Here is an 18915-nt window from a genome sequence, read left to right as displayed (position 1 = left end):
GACTTTTTTGTCCCTCTCACTCATCACAAAGTCTATCCTGCCAACCCACAGCCCTGGCTCATTCCCTTCACTTTTGCTCTCACGTTGCGAAGCATCACTGGCAGAAATCCTGTGACCAGGCTGACTTCCTCCACTGCACAGTCTTTCTCCTCTCCTTCAGTTCTGCCATCATCCTACCTAAACAACTCTGTCAACTTAACTGAATCCCATTCCTGCCTTAATTCAATCCCAGCTACCTTTGACTCACTTCTCAAACTCTTCCCTCGTCCTGTCTTTGCTTCTGTCTCTACACAGGATCTTGCCAATTTATTCCAAGAGAAAGTTGACAAAATACCGTGTAACTTTCCGTCTCCCCTCAGCTTGCTTTCCCTTTCTCCCCTGTCACAGAAGTTTCTCGTCTGCTCTTCTCTAAACCCTCCACTTTCCTCAGTGACCCCATCCCATCTCCTGATCTCCCTCAATTCCCCTCTCATCCCCTCCCTTGCTCTTCTCCTCACTCTCCTCTAGCTCCTTCCCCTCATAATGCAAACACACTTTATTCTTTCCCACTTTAAAAAAACCCACCCATGACCCCATTTGTCTCTCCAACTACTGGCCCATCTCCCTTTCAGATGTAAGCTTATTGAACGTACTGTCTACAGTTGTTGTCTGAGGTCTCATAGAATCATAGAATATCAGGGTTGGAAGGGACCTCAGGAGGTCATCTAGTCCAACCCCCTGCTCAAAGCAGGACCAATCCCCAATTAAGTCATCCCAGCCAGAGCTTTGTCAAGCCTGACCTTAAAAACTTCTAAGGAAGGAGATTCTACCACCTCCCTAGGTAACGCATTCCAGTGTTTCACCACGCTCCTAGTGAAAAGGTTTTTCCTAATATCCAACATAAACCTCCCCCACTGCAACTTGAGACCATTACTCCTTGTCCTGTCATCTTCTACCACTGAGAATAGTCTAGAACCATCCTCTTTGGAACCACCTCTCAGGTAGTTGAAAGCAGCTATCAAATCCCCCCTCATTCTTCTCTTCTGCAGAGTAAACAATCCCAGTTCCCTCAGCCTCTCCTCATAAGTCATGTGTTCCAGACCCCTAATCATTTTTTGTTGCCCTTCGCTGGACTCTCTCCAATTTATCCACATCCTTCTTGTAGCGTGGGGCCCAAAACTGGACACAGTACTCCAGATGAGGCCTCACCAATGTCGAATAGATGGGAACGATCACGTCCCTCGATCTGCTGGCTATGCCCCTACTTATACATCCCAAAATGCCATTGGCCTTCTTGGCAACAAGGGCACACTGTTGACTCATATCCAGCTTCTCGTCCACTGTCACCCCTAGGTCCTTTTCCGCAGAACTGCTGCCTAGCCATTCGGTCCCTAGTCTGTAGCGGTGCATTGGATTCTTCCGTCCTAAGTGCAGTACTCCGCACTTATCCTTGTTGAAGCTCATCAGATTTCTTTTGGCCCAATCCTCCAATTTGTCTAGGTCCCTCTGTATCCTATCCCTACCTGCCACCGTATCTACCACTCCTCCTAGTTTAGTATCATCCGCAAATTTGCTGAGAGTGCAATCCACACCATCCTCCAGATCATTTATGAAGATATTGAACAAAACCGGCCCCAGGACCGACCCTTGGGGCACTCCACTTAATACCGGCTGCCAACTAGACATGGAACCATTGATCACTACCTGTTGAGCCCAACAATCTAGCCAACTTTCTACCCACCTTATAGTGCATTCATCCAGCTCATATTTCTTTAACTTGCTGACAAGAATACTGTGGGAGACTGTGTCAAAAGCTTTGCTGAAGTCAAGAAACAATACATCCACTGCTTTCCCTTCATCCACAGGACCAGTAATCTCATCATAGAAGGCAATTAGATTAGTCAGGCATGACCTTCCCTTGGTGAATCCATGCTGACTGTTCCTGATCACTTTCCTCTCGTGTAAGTGCTTCAGGATAGATTCCTTGAGGACCTGCTCCATGATTTTTCCGGGGACTGAGGTGAGGCTGACCGGCCTGTAGTTCCCAGGATCATCCTTCTTCCCTTTTTTAAAGATTGGCACTACATTAGCCTTTTTCCAGTCATCCGGGACTTCCCCCGTTCGCCACGAGTTTTCAAAGATAATGGCCAATGGCTCTGCAATCACAGCCGCCAATTCCTTTAGCACTCTCGGATGCAACGCATCCGGCCCCATGGACTTGTGCACGTCCAGCTTTTCTAAATAGTCCCTAACCATCTCTTTTGCCACAAAGGGCTGGCCACCTACTCCCCATGCTGTGTTGCCCAGCGCAGCAGTCTGGGAGGTGACCTTGTTCGTGAAGACAGAGGCAAAGAAAGCATTGAGTACATTAGCATTGAGGGGGGAGGGGAATGCTGTCAGTTTGGGGCCCCGTGTAGCAGAGAGGAAGAGGTATGTATGTATGTTTTGGAGGTGGTGTGTGGGTGAAGGGTCACAGATTGGTGTGTTTATAGTGGTGTTTAGCTCAGGAGGCAGGGTGTGTGTGTATTTTGGTGTTTGTAGGTGGTGTGTAGCAGAGGAATGGGGTTGTGTGTGTTTTGGAGATTGTTTGTAGCTAAGGAATGGGGTTGTGTGTAGCTGAGGGATGGATTGCGTGTAGCTAAGGAGCAGGTAGTGTGTGTTTTGTGGGTGGTGTGCAGCTGAAGGGCAGGGAAGTGTGTGTTTTGTGGGTGTTGTTGCCATGGGGCAGGGTTTCCTCTTCCCCTGAGGAGTAAGCTAGTGATGGTGGGTGGCAAAGGAAGGAGTGACCTCTTTCTTGGTCTCCCCCATGGAACCTGTAGTTCCCTGGCAGGGTGTCTGTTCACAGCTCCTGCTATCTATGGGGGAGGCTAGTGCAGCACTGGCTTGGGACATCCTTACTAGGAAATGAGTGTTGTGAACACATTTGGTGCAGGGAGGAGGTGGGATTTCTGCAACTTGTTAATTAAAAACTTGTCCTGAGTCAGCAAGGTCAGAGGCCAATTGCTCCGTGGAGATTGGGACTCTGTTGTGTCACTGAACCTGAAGACACAGCCCTAGTTCATACTATGCAGGGCTTTCTTTGCCTTGGCCTCCAGGTTAGCCACCATTGCTTTGCATATGCTCTTTGCTATCTGACTCCGGCTATGCGTCGAGGCTGGGAGTGGGTGTTGGAGGCTGGGAGATCACCCGGACTTGTTTATAAGTAACCCTGGTTAGTTAAACCCAGTGACAGTGCAACTCCTAACTTCACAGGCTAGATAGTTTCAGCACACTAATTTTTTTTTTTTAAATCACCTCACCCATCTTGTAAAGATAACCATGTACTAAGCACTTAGCTTGGAGATAACAAAGGGCATTTGTGTCCAAAAGACACACTTCACTCATTCAAGGATTAGCCACACAAGAATAGCATCCATGTTTACTCCATATTGTAGGCAGCATGGGTAATGACACCTATAATCAAGGTTGCCTAACAGGGTAGCCTCACCTGGGATGCCCTCTTGCAGGAGGTCATGATATGACATGTTTACCTACCTTGGTTTCCCTCTTTATGGACCCCAGGAACTCCCCCACGGCTCTCTTGCCTCAGTAGTTCCCCACCTTGGGGCCAGTTGCTTACAAAACATAATTCAAACTAGTTTCATTACCAAGAGTCTGCAAACATACACCCCAGGCCATGTAGTCCTGAAATACCACACCCTCTAGTCCCTTGACATAGCACCTCATCCGTGCACTTCCTCAGCTCTCTCCTGGCCTTTTATCAGGACAGCCACCCCAGCACCTCTCTCTTCACAGCAGCTTCTTGGCTGGGAGATCATCCTCACCGGGGGAGCATCCCCTCCTCCCCATGGCCCTCTCACTAGTCCCCTGTGTGGAGATATCAGTGGGTTAGCCTCTCTGCTGCTTCCAGGCCTTCTGCCCTCTCAAGACCATGGCTTTGGTTCTCTGGCTTGGAGTCAGTAGGCAACTCCTTCTGCTGCTCTCCAGCCTTCAGCTGCCCTCAAGGGCCTCCTGCAGTTTCCTGGTCTCAGACAGCTCTTACCTATTAACTGCAAGACAGCTCTCGCCTGATCTTTGCCTGGCAGACTCTCTGAGGCCCAGCTGCCCTTTTTAAAGCCCAATTGGGGTCAGCTGAACTTTTTCCTCTTAAAGGACAAATGTCATCCTGTGACACCCCATTGCTTATAACTTTGCCAAACTTTAATCCTTTGGGCTGAAATTTCCCATGCTTGGTATCTGCCTCAGATCGTTTTTTTTATTTCAGATAGAGTTATTCAGTGACTTCCCAGATTGAGATTATAGGGGGAAATATGCGTTTTGTCCATGTTTAAAAATATTTACAGCCCATTTGTTAAGAAGCTCTAGCACCCCCAGTCTTTGGAGCAGGGACTTTACATTTTGCAGCAGGGTCACAGTGATATCAGGTATGTGCCTTTTTCTGCTCCTGTGAAAATCCAGCCAAATGTAGCCAAATTATATAAATAATAGTGTGCAGCTTCAAAGCCAGTCAGACCAGCGAATTTCACCCACTTGACCCTGCACTGGGCTCAGTAACTTGTGTTTGGCTAAAACGCCTTCCAAAAAGGCATCCTGTCTTGAGTGAACATATCAAGAAATGGAGAATCCACCTGGGTATTTTGTTCCCATGGTTAATCACCCTCACTATTAAAACTGGTGCCTTATTTCTAATTTGAATTTGTCTGGTTTCAGCTTCCAGCCATTGGTTTTTGGTCCGCCTGTCTCTGCTAGATTAGAGAGCCCCTTACTACCTGGTATTTTCTCCCCATGAAGGTGCTTATACACTGTAATCAATCACCTCTCAATCTTCTTGTTTGATAAACTAAACAGATGGAGCTCTGTGAGTCTCTCACTGTAAGGACGATCAGTAGAGGTTTAATAGAATTCAGCAGAGCTACATTCTCTGAAGATTCTGGCTGTGGGCTACAGTGGCCAAGCAGGACTTTCTGTGTAATTGCTCTTCCTGGCTGCTGGGGGTTATTGTGATGCCAGAACTGAAGCAGGGAAATTATCTTTCTTCTGGTCTCAGTGCTACCCCCACTGGATCTCACCATGGAGGCAAAGAAGGAAGCTGCCTGCATCCTGATTGGAATGCATAGGTGTAGGACAGGAGTTGAAGAAGGGGTGGCGGGATGGTAGCACAGGGGACAGTGACAGGAATCAGGGGTGGGGGAGAATAGGAGCAGAGGGGGATGTCAGGGACAGGTTAGGACACAGGTGCAGAAGAGTCTATATGTTCCTCTCTGGAACCTACATAAGAATGGCCATACTGGGTCAGACCAAAGGTCCATCCAGCCAAGTATCCTGTCTACCGACAGTGGCCAATGCCAGGTGCCCCAGAGGGAGTGAACCTAACAGGTAATGATCAAGTGATCTCTCTCCTGGCATCCATCTCCACCCTCTGACAAACAGAGGCTAGGGATACCATTCCTTACCCATCCTGGCTAATAGCCATTAATGGACTTAACCCTCCATGAATTTATCCAGTTCTCTTTTAAACCCTGTTATAGTGCTAGCCTTCACAACCTCCTCAGGCAAGGAGTTCCACAGGTTGACTGTGTGCTGAATGAAGAAGAACTTCCTTTTATTTGTTTTAAACCTGCTACCCATTAATTTCATTTGGTTCTTATATTATGGGAACAAGTAAATAACTTTTCCTTGTTCACTTTCTCCACACCACTCATGATTTTATAGACCTCTATCATATCCCCGCTTAGTCTCCTCTTTTCCAAGCTGAAAAGTCCTAGCCTATTTAATCTCTCTTCATATGGGACCCGTTCCAAACCCCTAATAATTTTAGTTGCCCTTTTCTGAACCTCTTCTAATGCCAGTATATCTTTTTTGAGATGAGGGGACCACATCTGTATGCAGTATTCAAGATGTGGGCATACCATGGATTTATATAAGGGCAATAAGATATTCTCCATCTTATTCTCTATCCCTTTTTCAATGATTCCTAACATCCTGTTTGCTTTTTTGACTGCTGCTGCACACTGCGTGGACGTCTTTAGAGAACTATCCACAATGATGCCAAGATCTTTCTCCTGATTAGTTGTAGCTAAATTAGCCCCCGTTATATTGTATGTATAGTTGGGGTTATTTTTTCCAATGTGCACTACTTTACATTTATCCACATTAAATTTCATTTACCATTTTGTTGCCCAATCACTTAGTTTTGTGAGATCGTTTTGAAGTTCTTCACAGTCTGCTTTGGTCTTAACTATCTTGAGCAGTTTAGTATCCTCTGCAAACTTTGCCACCTCACTGTTTACCCCTTTCTCCAGATCATTTATGAATAGGTTGAATAGGATTGGTCCTAGGACTGACCCTTGGGGAATACCACTAGTTACCCCTCTCCATTCTGAAAATGTACCATTTATTCCTACCCTTTGTTCCCTGTCTTTTAACAGTTTTCAGTCCATGAAAGGATCTTCCCTCTTATCCCATGACAACTTAATTTACGTAAGAGCCTTTGGTGAGGGACCTTGTCAAAGGTTTTCTGGAAATCTAAGTACACTACGTCCACTGGATCCCCCTTGTCCACATGTTTGTTGACCCCCTCAAAGAACTTTAATAGATTAGTAAGACATGATCTCCCTTTACAGAAACCATGTTGACTTTTGTACAACAGTTTATGTTCTTCTATGTGTCTGACAATTTTATTCTTTACTATTGTTTCAACTAATTTGCCCGGTACTGATGTTAGACTTACCGGTCTGTAATTGCCAGGATCACCTCTAGAGCCCTTCTTAAATATTGGCGTTACATTAGCTATCTTCCAGTGATTGGGTACATTAGCTGATTTAAAGGACAGGTTACAAACTATAATTAATAGTTCCGCAATTTCACATTTGAGTTCCTTCAGAACTCTTGGGTGAATACCATCTGGTCCCAGTGACTTGTTACTGTTAAGTTTCTCTATTAATTCCAAAACCTCCTCTAGTGATACTTCAATCTGTGACAATTCCTCAGATTTATCACTTACAAAAGACGGCTCAGGTTTGGGAATCTCCCTAACATCCTCAGCTGTGAAGACTGAAGCAAAGAATTCATTTAGTTTCTCTGCAATAACTTTATCGTCTTTAAGTGCTCCTTTTGTATCTCAATCGGCCAGGGGCACCACTGGTTGTTTTGCAGGCTTTCTGCTTCTGATGTACTTTAAAAACATTTTGTTATTACCTTTTGAGTTTTTGGCTAGCTGTTCTTCAAACTCCTTTTTGGCTTTTCTTATTTCTTTTTACATTTAATTTGGCAGTGTTTATCCTCCTTTCTATTTACCTCACTAGGATTTGACTTCCACTTTTTAAAAGATGTCTTTTTACATCTCACTGCTTCTTTTACATGGTTGTTAAGCCACGGTGGTTCTTTTTTAGTTCTTTTACTGTGTTTTTTAACTTGAGGTATACATTTAAGTTGAGCATCTATTATTGTGTCTTTGAAAAGTGTCCATGCAGCTTGTAGGGATTTCACTCTAGTCACTGTACCTTTTAATTTCTGTTTAACTAACCTCCTCATTTTCGCATTGTTCCCCTTTCTGAAATTAAATGCCACAATGTTGGTCTGTTGATGTGTTCTTCCCATTACAGGAATGTTAAATGTTGTTATATTATGGGCTCTATTTCCAAGTGGTCCTGTTATAGTTACTTTTTGGACCAGATCCTGTGCTCCACTCAGGACTAGATCGAGAGTTGCCTCTCCCCTTGTGGGTTCCTGACCAGCTGCTCCAAGAAGCAGTCATTTAAAGTATCAAGAAATTTTGTCTTTGCATTTCGTATTGAGGTGACATGTATCCAGTCAATATGGGGATAATTGAAATCCCCCACTATTATTGAGTTTTTTTATTTTGATAGTCTCTCTAATCTCCCTTAGCATTTCATTGTCACTATCACTGTCCTGGTCAGGTGGTCGATAATAGATCCCTACTGTTATATTCTTATTAGAGCATGGAATTACTATCCAGAGAGATTCTATGGAACATGTGGATTCATTTAAGATTTTTATTTTCATTTGATTCTACATTTTCTTTCATATATAGTGACACCCCGCCCCCCACCGGCACGACCTGTTCTGTCCTTCCGATATATTTTGTAACCCGGAATAATTGTGTCCCATTGATTGTCCTCACTCCACCAGGTTTCTGTGATGCCTATTATATCAATATCCTCCTTTAACACAAGGCACTCTAGTTCACCCGTCTTATTATTTAGACTTCTAGCATTTGTGTACAAGCACTTTAAAAATTTGTCACTGCTTATTTGTCTGCCCTTTTCTGATGTGTCAGATTCTTTATGTGAATGTTTCTCATCTGATCTGGCCCCTACTTTATCCTCCTCCATCCTTCCTCCTGACTAAAACCTAGAGAATCTCTCTCAATAGACTCTCCTCTAAGAGAAGTCTCTGTCCGATGCACGTGCGCCTCTGCAGCAATCGGCTCCCACCACCATCCCGCATCTCTTAGTTTAAAAACTGCTCTGCAACCTTTTTAATGTGAAGTGCCAGCAGGCTGGCTCCACTCTGGTTTAGGGGTAGCCCACCCTTCCTGTATAGGCTCCCCCATCCCAAAAGTTTCCCCAGTTCCTAATAAATCTAAGCCCCTCCCCTCTACACCATCGTCTCATCCACGCATTGAGACTCTGAAGCTCTACCTGCCTACCTGGCCCTGCGCGTGGAACTGGTAGTATTTCTGAGAATGCCACCATAGAGGTCCTGGATTTCAGTCTCTTTACTAGCAGCTTAAATTTGGCCTCCAGGACGTCTCTCCTACCCTTCCCTATGGCATTGGTACCTACATGTACCACGACTGCCGGCTCCTCCCCAGCACTACACATAAGTCTATCTAGATGCCTCAAGAGATCCGCAACCTTCGCACCAGGCAGGCAAGTCACCATACGGTTCTCCCAATCATCACAAACCCAGCTATCTATGTTTCTAATGATCGAATCTCCCATTACTAACACCTGCCTTTTCCTAATGACTGGAGTTCCCTCCCCCGGAGAGGTAACCTCAGTGCGAGAGGATACCCCAACATCATCTGGAAGGAGGGTCCCAACTATGGGAAGGTTTCCCTCTGTTCCCATTGACTGCTCTCCTTCCCTGAGCCTTTCATCCTCCTTAACAGTGGAGGGGCTGTCTGACCGGAGGTGGGACAAATCTACAGTGTCCCGGAAAGCCTCATCAGCATACCTCTCTGCCTCCCTTAGCTCCTTCAGTTCCGTTACCCTGGCCTCCAAAGCCCGTACTCAGTCTCTAAGGGCCAGGAGCTCCTTGCACCGAATGCATACATACGCCACCCACCCACAGGGCAGGTAATCATACATGCTACACTGAGTGCAATAAACAGGATAACGCCCACTCTGCTGCTGGGCTTCTGTCTGCATTCTCTCCTACAATTACCTAGGTTAATGATAGGGGTTTTGTTTAAATTAAGAAGTTTTGTTTATAGTTTAGTGTAAAGGTTTTAAAGAATGGCAAGTGTACCTTGCCCCCTTCCCAACTCCCTCTCAAAACTCCCTGTTAGCGGACCCTGTTTGCGAAGCTCCCTGGTCGCTTGCTCACTGCTTTATAAAGTCCTGGTCTCCTTGATAGCCCCACCCCCTGACTAAGGCTCAGCCAATGAACAGAGGCTTCTAGATTTCAAACCTTGTTTAGAAGCTCACAGCTTCCAACTGCCACCCACAGCACACGGTCCTTCAAACAAAAACAAACAGACAGACAGACAAATACAAGCTCAGCACACAGCACATAACCCCCAAACACAAACACACACCACAGACAGCCACTTACGCCAAGGGTCCCGTATTTGCTCCTCCTTCAGCTGGAGAACTCCCTCTCGAAACTCCCTGTTAACGGCTCCCTAGGAATGAAGCCAAGTACCCTAGGTCTCTACATTCCTCTGCTGTTAGCCAATAGCTGTAAAAATCACTGTGTATCTCATCCCGTTGTACTGACTGGTCCATATAGAGGATAACAGCCTGCTACTGCTATCAGTTACCATTAGCTCAAGTGGTAGAGGTCTGTGCTGTGAGGCTAAAGGATCCAATCCTGCTGTTGTCCCATGTAGGGATCAGTATGGTTCCACGTAATAAAATTTCCATTTTAATCCATTTGCTTTTTAAAAGTATAAGAAATTACATTTAAAAAAACTACATTAAAAGAATGTTATGGATGGAAAGTCAAGCACTCCAATGTTAAGAAATGCTAGAATTAAGGATCCTAATGCATCCTTAATTTGGCCCCCTTGTACACATCATACAATCTTTAAGTATGTGATCACACATGATTTATTTCCACAAGATCCCTGCCTCATTCACTGCAGAGGGGATCTGACTGTGCCCTATAATTACATACAGGGCAGAGAAGAAGGTTTCTAACAATGACAGAAGTGAGGTTCTGGAACTGCTTCCTAATAGGAGTTCTGTGGGCAAACAACTTAATTAGTCTTAAGATAGAGCTTGATTCATTTATGAGTGGGGCTTCTGTTGTGGTTGGGAGGCAGGGCTTGGTGGTTCTTATCAGTTCATGATGTCTTACGTTCTAAAATCTCGTGCTTCAGGGCTTCAGCCCTGAAGATGTGGTTTATCGTGCTGTAGTTCCTTCGAAAGCCGGCCTGCTGTTCATCCAGATTTCGCGACAGTCGATTTGTTATTTGTTATTATTTTTGTGAACAACTTATAGATATGCGAAAGCAGGCAGATCAGGTGATAGTTCTTTAGATTTTCTCTATCGCCTTTCTTATGCAGCAAGATGGTATTGGACTCTTTCCAACTGGACGGTATTTTCTGGATTTCCAGTTAGCGGCTGAACCTTTGGGTAAGAGCTTTCCAAAGTTCCTGACCTCCCGCCTTAAGCACTTCTGCTGTCAGTGCTTGCCTGGAGCCTTCCGCTCTTTCATTTGATGGATTGCGTGACGGACTTCGCTGATGAGAACTGGGAGTATGTGTTCATCGGTTTGTTGAAGTGATGGTACTCAAGCCTGTCACTGCCATTTCTTTTCATTTTCCTCGTCTTCTCCAATAAAGTCTTTGTATTCTCCGAGATTCTTCTGCTAGCTCTTCTTGGTCTTTCACACTCAGCTTATTTCACACACCATTTCAGTCTCTTACTGAAGTTCTCATAATCGTCATTGCAGTTGTCCAGGAGGCTTCAATTTTCCCTAGAAATGTTTTCCTTTAGGATTGCCTCATCGAAAGCTACCGGTTGGTGCCTTCTGTTCGCCATACACAGCGCCTTTTTCTCCACCTTCACAGTGAATGTGAGTCTGGCTCTCAGTAGGCGGTGATTGCGACCGATATTGAATGATGGCACTACTGAAATATCCTGCACGATGCGTCGTCTATCGATCAGAACGTAATCAATTTCATTTTTGTCTTTGTTTGGTGCGATCCAGGTCCATCTTCTGTTGGCTTTCTTTTGGAACCAGGTGTTACCAATGAACATTCTCCTCGTCTCTGCCAATATAGCTAGTCGTTCTCCTCGCGTGTTTCGTTCTCCGATACCGTACCTTCCTGTGAACTTTTTACCCTCTCTCCCTCTTCCAACCTTGGTGTTAAAATCTCCCATCACAATCGTATATGTTTCAGAGGAACAGCCGTGTTAGTCTGTATTCGCAAAAAGAAAAGGAGTACTTGTGGCACCTTAGAGACTAACCAATTTATTTGAGCATGAGCTTTCGTGAGCTACAGAGCTGTAGCTCACGAAAGCTCATGCTCAAATAAATTGGTTAGTCTCTAAGGTGCCACAAGTAATCGTATATGTGGAACTCTGGGCGAGGGTTCCCTCCAGTTCCTGATAGAATCCTTCCACATCATCATCTTCGCATGCACTTGAGGGAGCATAGATCTGGATGATTTTAAGGGTACTATTTCGGTTCAATCGGAGGTAAAGCACCCCGATACGTGATGATTTCAAATGGCATGAGACAATTTTCGAAGACCATTCCTTGTTTATGATGAATCTGACTCCTCCAACTGACCTTGTGCCTTCTCCGTGTTTCCATCCCTCCAGCTGACCTCCATCTCCTTCTTTCTGCATTATTACTGATAATTCTACCATTTCCATCTATTAATGGACTAGTACCATTGTCAGGATTTTTTCTGTTCCTAATAGATTTTAAAAAATGCCTCCTTATTTTCCTTAACTCTGCTGGCCATAGATTTCGCTTTCTGTCCATTTGCTTTCCTTATCAATTTTCTACAGTTCCTATCTTCTGATCTGTATTAATTACAATCAACTTCTCCTTTCTTCCATTTGTAATATATTAGTGTTTTTTTAAATAGCTGCCTTCACTTTCCCTTTAAACCAGGTACATTTTTTAAATCAAGACCGCTTTCTTCCTTGGTTGTGGGATTGTGCTTTTTTGGGCATCTAGTAAAGTGTTCTTAAACAATTCCCAATTATCAGTCATTTTTCTGATTAAATTCTTCCTGCCAGCTAATTTGACTCACAGTTGTTTTCAGCATTGAGAAACTGGCCCTTTCAAAGCACTCAGTTTAAATATTCCTGTTCCGGACATTATTCTGTTTGCATATTATAAACATGATAAAGTCATGATCACTTGTACCTAAGCTATGATTAACTTTAAGTTCTGTGACCAATACTTCATTATCTGTCAAGATAAGGTCTAATATAGAATTCCCCTGCGTTGGATGCTACACTTTTTGAGATAGGAAATTGTCATCTATCATGTTTAGAAATATCAGGGATGTTTTAGTATTGGCAGCATGAGACCTCCAGCATACATCACTCAAATTGAAGTCTCCCATGATCACAAAGTTCTTTTCCCTACACACTATAGATAGGTGCATAAGGAGCCTGTCATCCTGTTCCCTAGTGTGATTTGGTGGTCTCTAGAAGACACCAGCTAATAACCCATCTTGTGCTTTATTTGCCTTTTGCGGGATCTGTTTAGTTAAACATACTGATGATACCCTTTGTACTTTGAATGACTCACAAGCAACATTGTGATCTCATGGGGTATATATCCACCCATGGAAAAAAACAGGGAAATCCAAAAACTTTTTCAAGACAGAGATGTAGGCCGGGCACTTTTTATCACCAGAGATCATCAGTAACCCACAAGGAAGAGTCAGCAATACCAGAAAGAGAATTTTTGCCTTAGCCATTCATACATCTCAGCCTGCAATACTGTGCCAATCCCCTATCCCCTTCCATATTCCTCTTCAGGGACTCATCTCATGAGAGACTGTGCCATCAGGAGGAGCATTCACTTCTGTCACTCACAGCAATAAAAGATGTTCCATCTCAATTCTGAGGAAGATGTTTCTACTCCAACTCCTTCTTGATACCAGAGAAGGGTGGCATCCCATTTTGCATATGAGCAGGATCAGCATCTTCATTCATCACATCAAGTTCAGAATAGTGACCCTAGCATCAATGATTCCACCTCTAGATCTGCTAGACTAGTTTGCAACTCTAGACTTGCAAAATGCATAATTGCACGTTGTGATTGAGCTGGATTTAAGATTCCTGATCAGCCAGAAGAACTACCAATACTAGGTTTTCATTTTCAGACTCTCTGTAGCACTGGGAGTATTTACCAAGCCATGGCAGCTAAGAAGACAGGACATAATAGTCCATCCATATTTGGATAATTGGTTAGTCTGGGGAAGATCCCCACAGAGCTGATGAAAGATTCCATTCATCATATTCTTCATCTCGTCCTTGCTCTTAGTTTAAAAATCAACAAAGAAAAGTACAGATTGACAGCAATACAAAGAACAGAAGTTATAATTGCAGCCACAGATTCCATCACAGCCAGATGGAATAGTGCAGACTGTTCCTTTGTCCAGATTTTTAAAAGGATTTTGAAAAATTGGAGATGATGCAGAAAAAAGCCAGAAATACCTTACAATGAGAGACTTGGGGCATGCCTGCATTGCCCCACGGTTGTGACTAAAGGGGTGTGAATAGCAGAGCACCCCAAAGTGTAACATTGTGGGCATAAATTTACAAGTCCAGAGTTGGCGCTAAGGTAGTTGAAACCTTTACATTCACACTCGCAGCATCCACACACGGGAGTTACAGCGCAGCCCTTTGATGCACACTGTTAGTCACTCCCCCTTAGAGTCAGAACTGTGGTAATTTAGACATGCACATACAGAGCTCAGTCTGTTTAGAGTATCAAAAAGAAGATTGTTAGGCGACTTGATTATAGTGGATAAGTAACTCCACAGGGAGAAAATAATGGGTCCCAACAGGCTCTTTAACAGGGGGGCAAAAGTTTTAGCCCAAGGGCCACATTGGGGTTGCAAAACGGTATGGAGGGCCTGGGCTGTGCCCCCCAAACAGCCTGGCACTGCCCCCTATCCGACCCCTCCCACTTCCCACCCCCTGACTGTCCCCCTCAGAACCGCCGACCCATCCAACCCCCCCGCTCCTTGCCACCTGACTGCCCCCTCCCAGGACCCCACCCCATCCAAACCCTCTGCTCCCTGTCTCCTGACTGCCCCAACCCCTATCCACACCCCTGCCCCCTGACAGGCCCCCTGGGGCCCCCCCGCCCCTAACCACCCCCCCGGGACCTCACCCCTATCCAACCCCCCTGCTCCCTGTCCCCTGACTGCCCTGACGCCTATCCACACCCCTGCCCCATGACAGGCCCCTTGGGACTCCCACGCCTTTCCAACTCCCCCTGTTCCCCATCCCCTGACCACCCCCCCAGAACCTCCGCCCCATCCAACCACCCCCTGACAGGCCCCCCGGAACTCCCACACCTATCCAACCGCCCCCTGCTCCCTGTCCCCTGGCTGCCCCCTGGGGCCTCCCAGCCCCGGCCCCCTTACCATGCCGCTCAGAGCAGCATGTCTGGCAGCCGCGCCGCCTGGCCAGAGCCAGACGCACTGCCCTGCATGAGCACATAGACCCACCGCCCAGAGTGCTGCCTACACAGTGGCGTGGCTGCGGGGGCGGGGGATGACAGTGGGAGAGGGGCCAGGGGCTAGTCTCCCTGATGGGGAGCTCAAGGGCCGGGCAGGATAGTCCTGTGGGCCAGATGTGGCCTGCAGGCCATAGTTTGCCCACTTCTGCTCTTTAATCTAGCAGAGAAAGGCATAACAAGAACCAATGGCTGGAAGATGAAGCTAGACAAAATAAAATTAGAAATAATTTTTTAACCCTGAGGATGATTAATCATTGAAACAAACTACCAAGGGAAGTTAGGGAGTCTCCATCTTGTGGGCTCTTCAAATCCAGACTGGCTGCCTTTCATGAACCAGGTAAGACAGGCATTGCTCTGCTGAAGTTCCCTGCCAGGCCCACGCCAGTAGGTGCACTCAGAGCCACACCTAACTCCACACAAAACAGCCAGGTGGACGGAACGACAGTTCGCTCACAACATTTCACCCAGTGGTTAGGGTGCTCACCTAGAAGGTCAGTCAAGTACCCCCTGTGCCTGGGGGAGAAGGGATTTGAACAGGGATCGGCCACTTCTCAGGTATATGCCCTAGACACTGGCCTATGGGACATTCTGATGTTGTGCTCCCTTGGTCTCTCCTGCTGAAGCTGTTCCTTTTTGTATGGCGAGTTAAAGAGTGCTGAACTCCCGAAGAGGGCCAGGGCTTAAGAAACATCTCTCTCCTTTGCATCTCCCCTGGGCTAGCATGGCCAGCTCCCCGCCCAGCATGCTGGCTTCTGTGAATCCCTAGATACCTATCAGAATGGCCAGACTAGGTCAGATCAGAGGTCCATCTAGCCCAGTATCCTGTCTTCTGACAGTGGCCAATCCTATCTCCCTCAATTCATTGGAGAGGAAGCCTGAATGCCTAACTGTGACTTTGTGAATCCCAGGGATTGTCGATGACTGAAAATCCCTTTGTGAATCTAGCACTAGATGTCTGGAAATGAGTTTGTCTCTGATTTGGAGGCCCCAATCTCCAACGTGTTAATCAGTTTACAAAGAGACTCATGAGGCTTACTTGAACATGATTTGTGAGCCATTATTTCATGTAAGGGAAGTGCCTCTGACTTGTGGATTTGTGTTGCCTAGCCCATGGGTGCATGATGATGTGAAGGAAACAACATCTGGGATGACTTAAAAACAAGAAAAATAAAGTATGTGTTTGAATGTATTCCAGTTATTCATTTTTAATTGAGCTTTTCCATTTAATGTAGGTTATGAAGGCAGCCTAATACCCGAGCTGGAATGACTGGCCAGTTTACCATGAAAGGACATGCCAGTCATCCTCATGAGCTGATTGCTCACTTTAAGCCCTAATGGTCTATCCCTTCTGGAGATTGGGCTGAAGCATCTACTCGCTGACTTGCCTCCTATTCCTGCTGTGATTCTCTCCTTCTACTCGGCGCACCATGGGAGGATGCTTCTCCAAACCAAAACCAGGTGACTGCTGTTCAGTGTTCCTCTAATCGTCATGTGTTTGCCCGAGTAGCTGCAGATGAAACTAGGTCAGGCACGCAGAGGTGCTCCACGGGGAGGCTGCTTCAGAGAATTTTAATTCTCTGCTCTTACACAGAGGATTACAGGGCAGTTAATCCACAGAACATTCCACTTCATTTTCATTCACATGCAGTGAATTGTGTAAAACCTTTCAAAGTGCTGAGGGGTAGGGTGAAAAACTCAAATCTCAGTAAACTAGAGATAGAAAAGCTCGCTGGGGTATCAGTCGCAGCCTGGGACAAAGGTAAGAATCCAGCCTTGATTTGAAAGACAGAGATTCAAAATCTATAAGTACATTTCCCATTTGATTTGCCCTCACACATAAATGGCACACTCACATCCTGCTGCCCTGTACACGCCCACACAGAGCAGCTTTTCGGTCCCCTTGTGGCTCAAATCCACAAAATTATGGTGTGGTCTTCCCATATGCTTGCCTCACCTTGAGGTTACTGCTATACGCTCCCCTGTCCCTGATCCTCTGCCAGATTCACAACACTACTGTATTCTCCCTCACCCCCCTTTCAGAACTGCATTGCTCCCAGGCTCAGCCCCGAAGGCACCGCTATACACTTTCCATCTGCCCCCCGGATCCTCATGATGAGTGAAAACTTGTGGGGAGGTAATAGGTCCATTATGGACAAAGACTGTAAATTGCTTCAAAAGAAATGTGACAACCATCCTTAAAACAGGCAACATTGTGACCTTGCTCAAGAAACAATCTCAGCTCTAGTAACCCCATCAATTATTGACCAGCCTCAAATCTTCCCTTTTTGGAAGATCTTCCATAGTTGTATGCACTGTTGTTGTAGCCACGTGGGTCCCAGGATATTAGAGACACAAGGTGGGCGAGGTGATATCTTTTATTGAAACAACATCTCTTTTTGTGAGAGAGACACGCTTTCAAGCTACACAGAGCTCTTCCTCAGATCTGGGAAGGGTAGGTATAGTGTCACAGCTAATTACAAGATCAAACAGATAGTTTAACATAAGTAGTTAGCACATAGTCTTTATTCTTTTAGTTAGCACATCTTTAAAAATGTCATTATTTTAAGCTGATCTTTAATTGTGAGGGCCTGATTCATCATTTTTTAATTCTTGAAGCTGGCAATTCTGAGCATGGCATATACTGCGGTGATGCTCTTTTGTACAATATTAGCATTCACAAATAATATAAATAAACCACTTCATCTACTTTTTTATTTTTCTTTAAAAAATACTCAAATTATCGGGTTAATTCATGTGTCCTTCCATTATATGTACCAGCAGAACCGTAGTTGCTTTGCCATGAGAGAGAACTGATTTCTCATTCCTGACCATCTCAGATCTTAGATGGCAAGAGTCCTGGTCTTCAGCAAAAAAGTTCCCCCTTTTGTTAGTCCAACAGAAGTCAGCCTCAGAACACCTGTTATTGAGTAAACAGAAGTACAGTCATATGTGACTGCTTAAAAAATTGCAAAACATTAGATCGCATTCACATTGAGCTTAAGAACCTCTTTTAGTAGGGTTAAAAAGGGCTTAAAATATGCTGGAATGCAGTCCAAGTACATCAAGCCAATCGGATTAAAAAAGTTAAGAAACTTGGTGTTTATAAACCCCTTATTTCTTAGAAATCTAATTTTCCTTGATCAAAATAGACCTGCATCCATTCTGAACAAACCTTGTTACCACGGAGCCCCAGGCTCCAGAAAGGCACAGCAAAAGGGAACACAGCTCCCTACCTAGAACAAAGGGGCTGTCCCAGAGGCACCCAGTGTGGGGCAGGGTGGGGTGAAGCAGTGAGTTGCCAGGATGGGGAAGGGGTGAGGTGGACCAGGGGGATGCCATAAAGAGGAGTGGGTGGGGTGAAGATGGACGGTTGTGTGGGGAGGTGAAATGGAGCCACACTGTAAAGGGTTGGGGTTGAGCCCAGAGGCACCATGGCGGGGAGTGGAGCCATGAGGCACAGGGAGCAGGTGGAGCTGAGATGTGCAGTGTGTGTGTGTGGGGAGCTGGGAGGTGTCCTGTGGGATGGGGGGGGGAGCTGAGAGCTGAAGTTGGGGAGGAGTGAGGAGCTGGGAGGTGTCCTGAGGGAGAGGAATGAGGGGGAGCTGAGAGATGCAGTGGGGGGAGGGAAGAGCTGGGAGGTGTCCTGAGGGAGAGGGATGAAGGGGAGCTGAGAGGTGCAGTGTGTGTGTGTGTGGGGGGGGGGAGCTGGGAGGTGTCCTGAGGGAGAGGGATGGGGGGGAGCTGAGAGGTGCAGTGTGTGTGTGTTGAGGGGAGGTAGCTGGGAGGTGTCCTGAGAGAGAGGAATGAGGGGGGCTGAGAGGTGCAGTGTGGGGGGGGAGCTGGGAGGTATCTTGAGGGAGGGGGATAGGGGGGAGCTGAGAGGTGTAGCGGGGTGAGGGGGGAGCGGGGAGGTGTTCTGAGTGAGAGAAATGAGGGGTCTGAGAGGTGCAGTGGGGGGGGGGAGCTGGGAGGTGTTCTGAGGAAGAGGAATGAGGGGGAGCTGAGAGGTGCTGTGTAATGGA

The 18915-nt window shown here is 46.0% G+C and overlaps 1 protein-coding gene across 9 annotated transcripts in view; it reads left to right on the top strand.

Annotated features, from left to right (window-relative positions):
• Positions 1–18915, top strand: part of AIFM3 (AIF family member 3) — a 115077-nt gene that overhangs the window by 5351 nt on the left and 90811 nt on the right. For all 9 annotated transcript variants that reach the window (XR_007352864.2, XM_048821637.2, XM_048821634.2 and 6 more), the window contains exon 2: positions 16126–16351. Coding sequence is in view for 7 of the 9 variants with exons in the window: in XM_048821637.2 (XP_048677594.1) it covers positions 16321–16351 (31 nt within the window). In the remaining 2 variants the exon portion in view is untranslated. The remainder of the gene's footprint in view (positions 1–16125; positions 16352–18915) is intronic.

This window comes from Caretta caretta, chromosome 15, assembly GCF_965140235.1.
Source record: "Caretta caretta isolate rCarCar2 chromosome 15, rCarCar1.hap1, whole genome shotgun sequence".
Taxonomy (NCBI): Eukaryota; Metazoa; Chordata; order Testudines; family Cheloniidae; genus Caretta; species Caretta caretta.
Note: the sequence above shows the minus strand (reverse complement) of the source record. Positions and strands in the feature narration are given on the sequence as shown.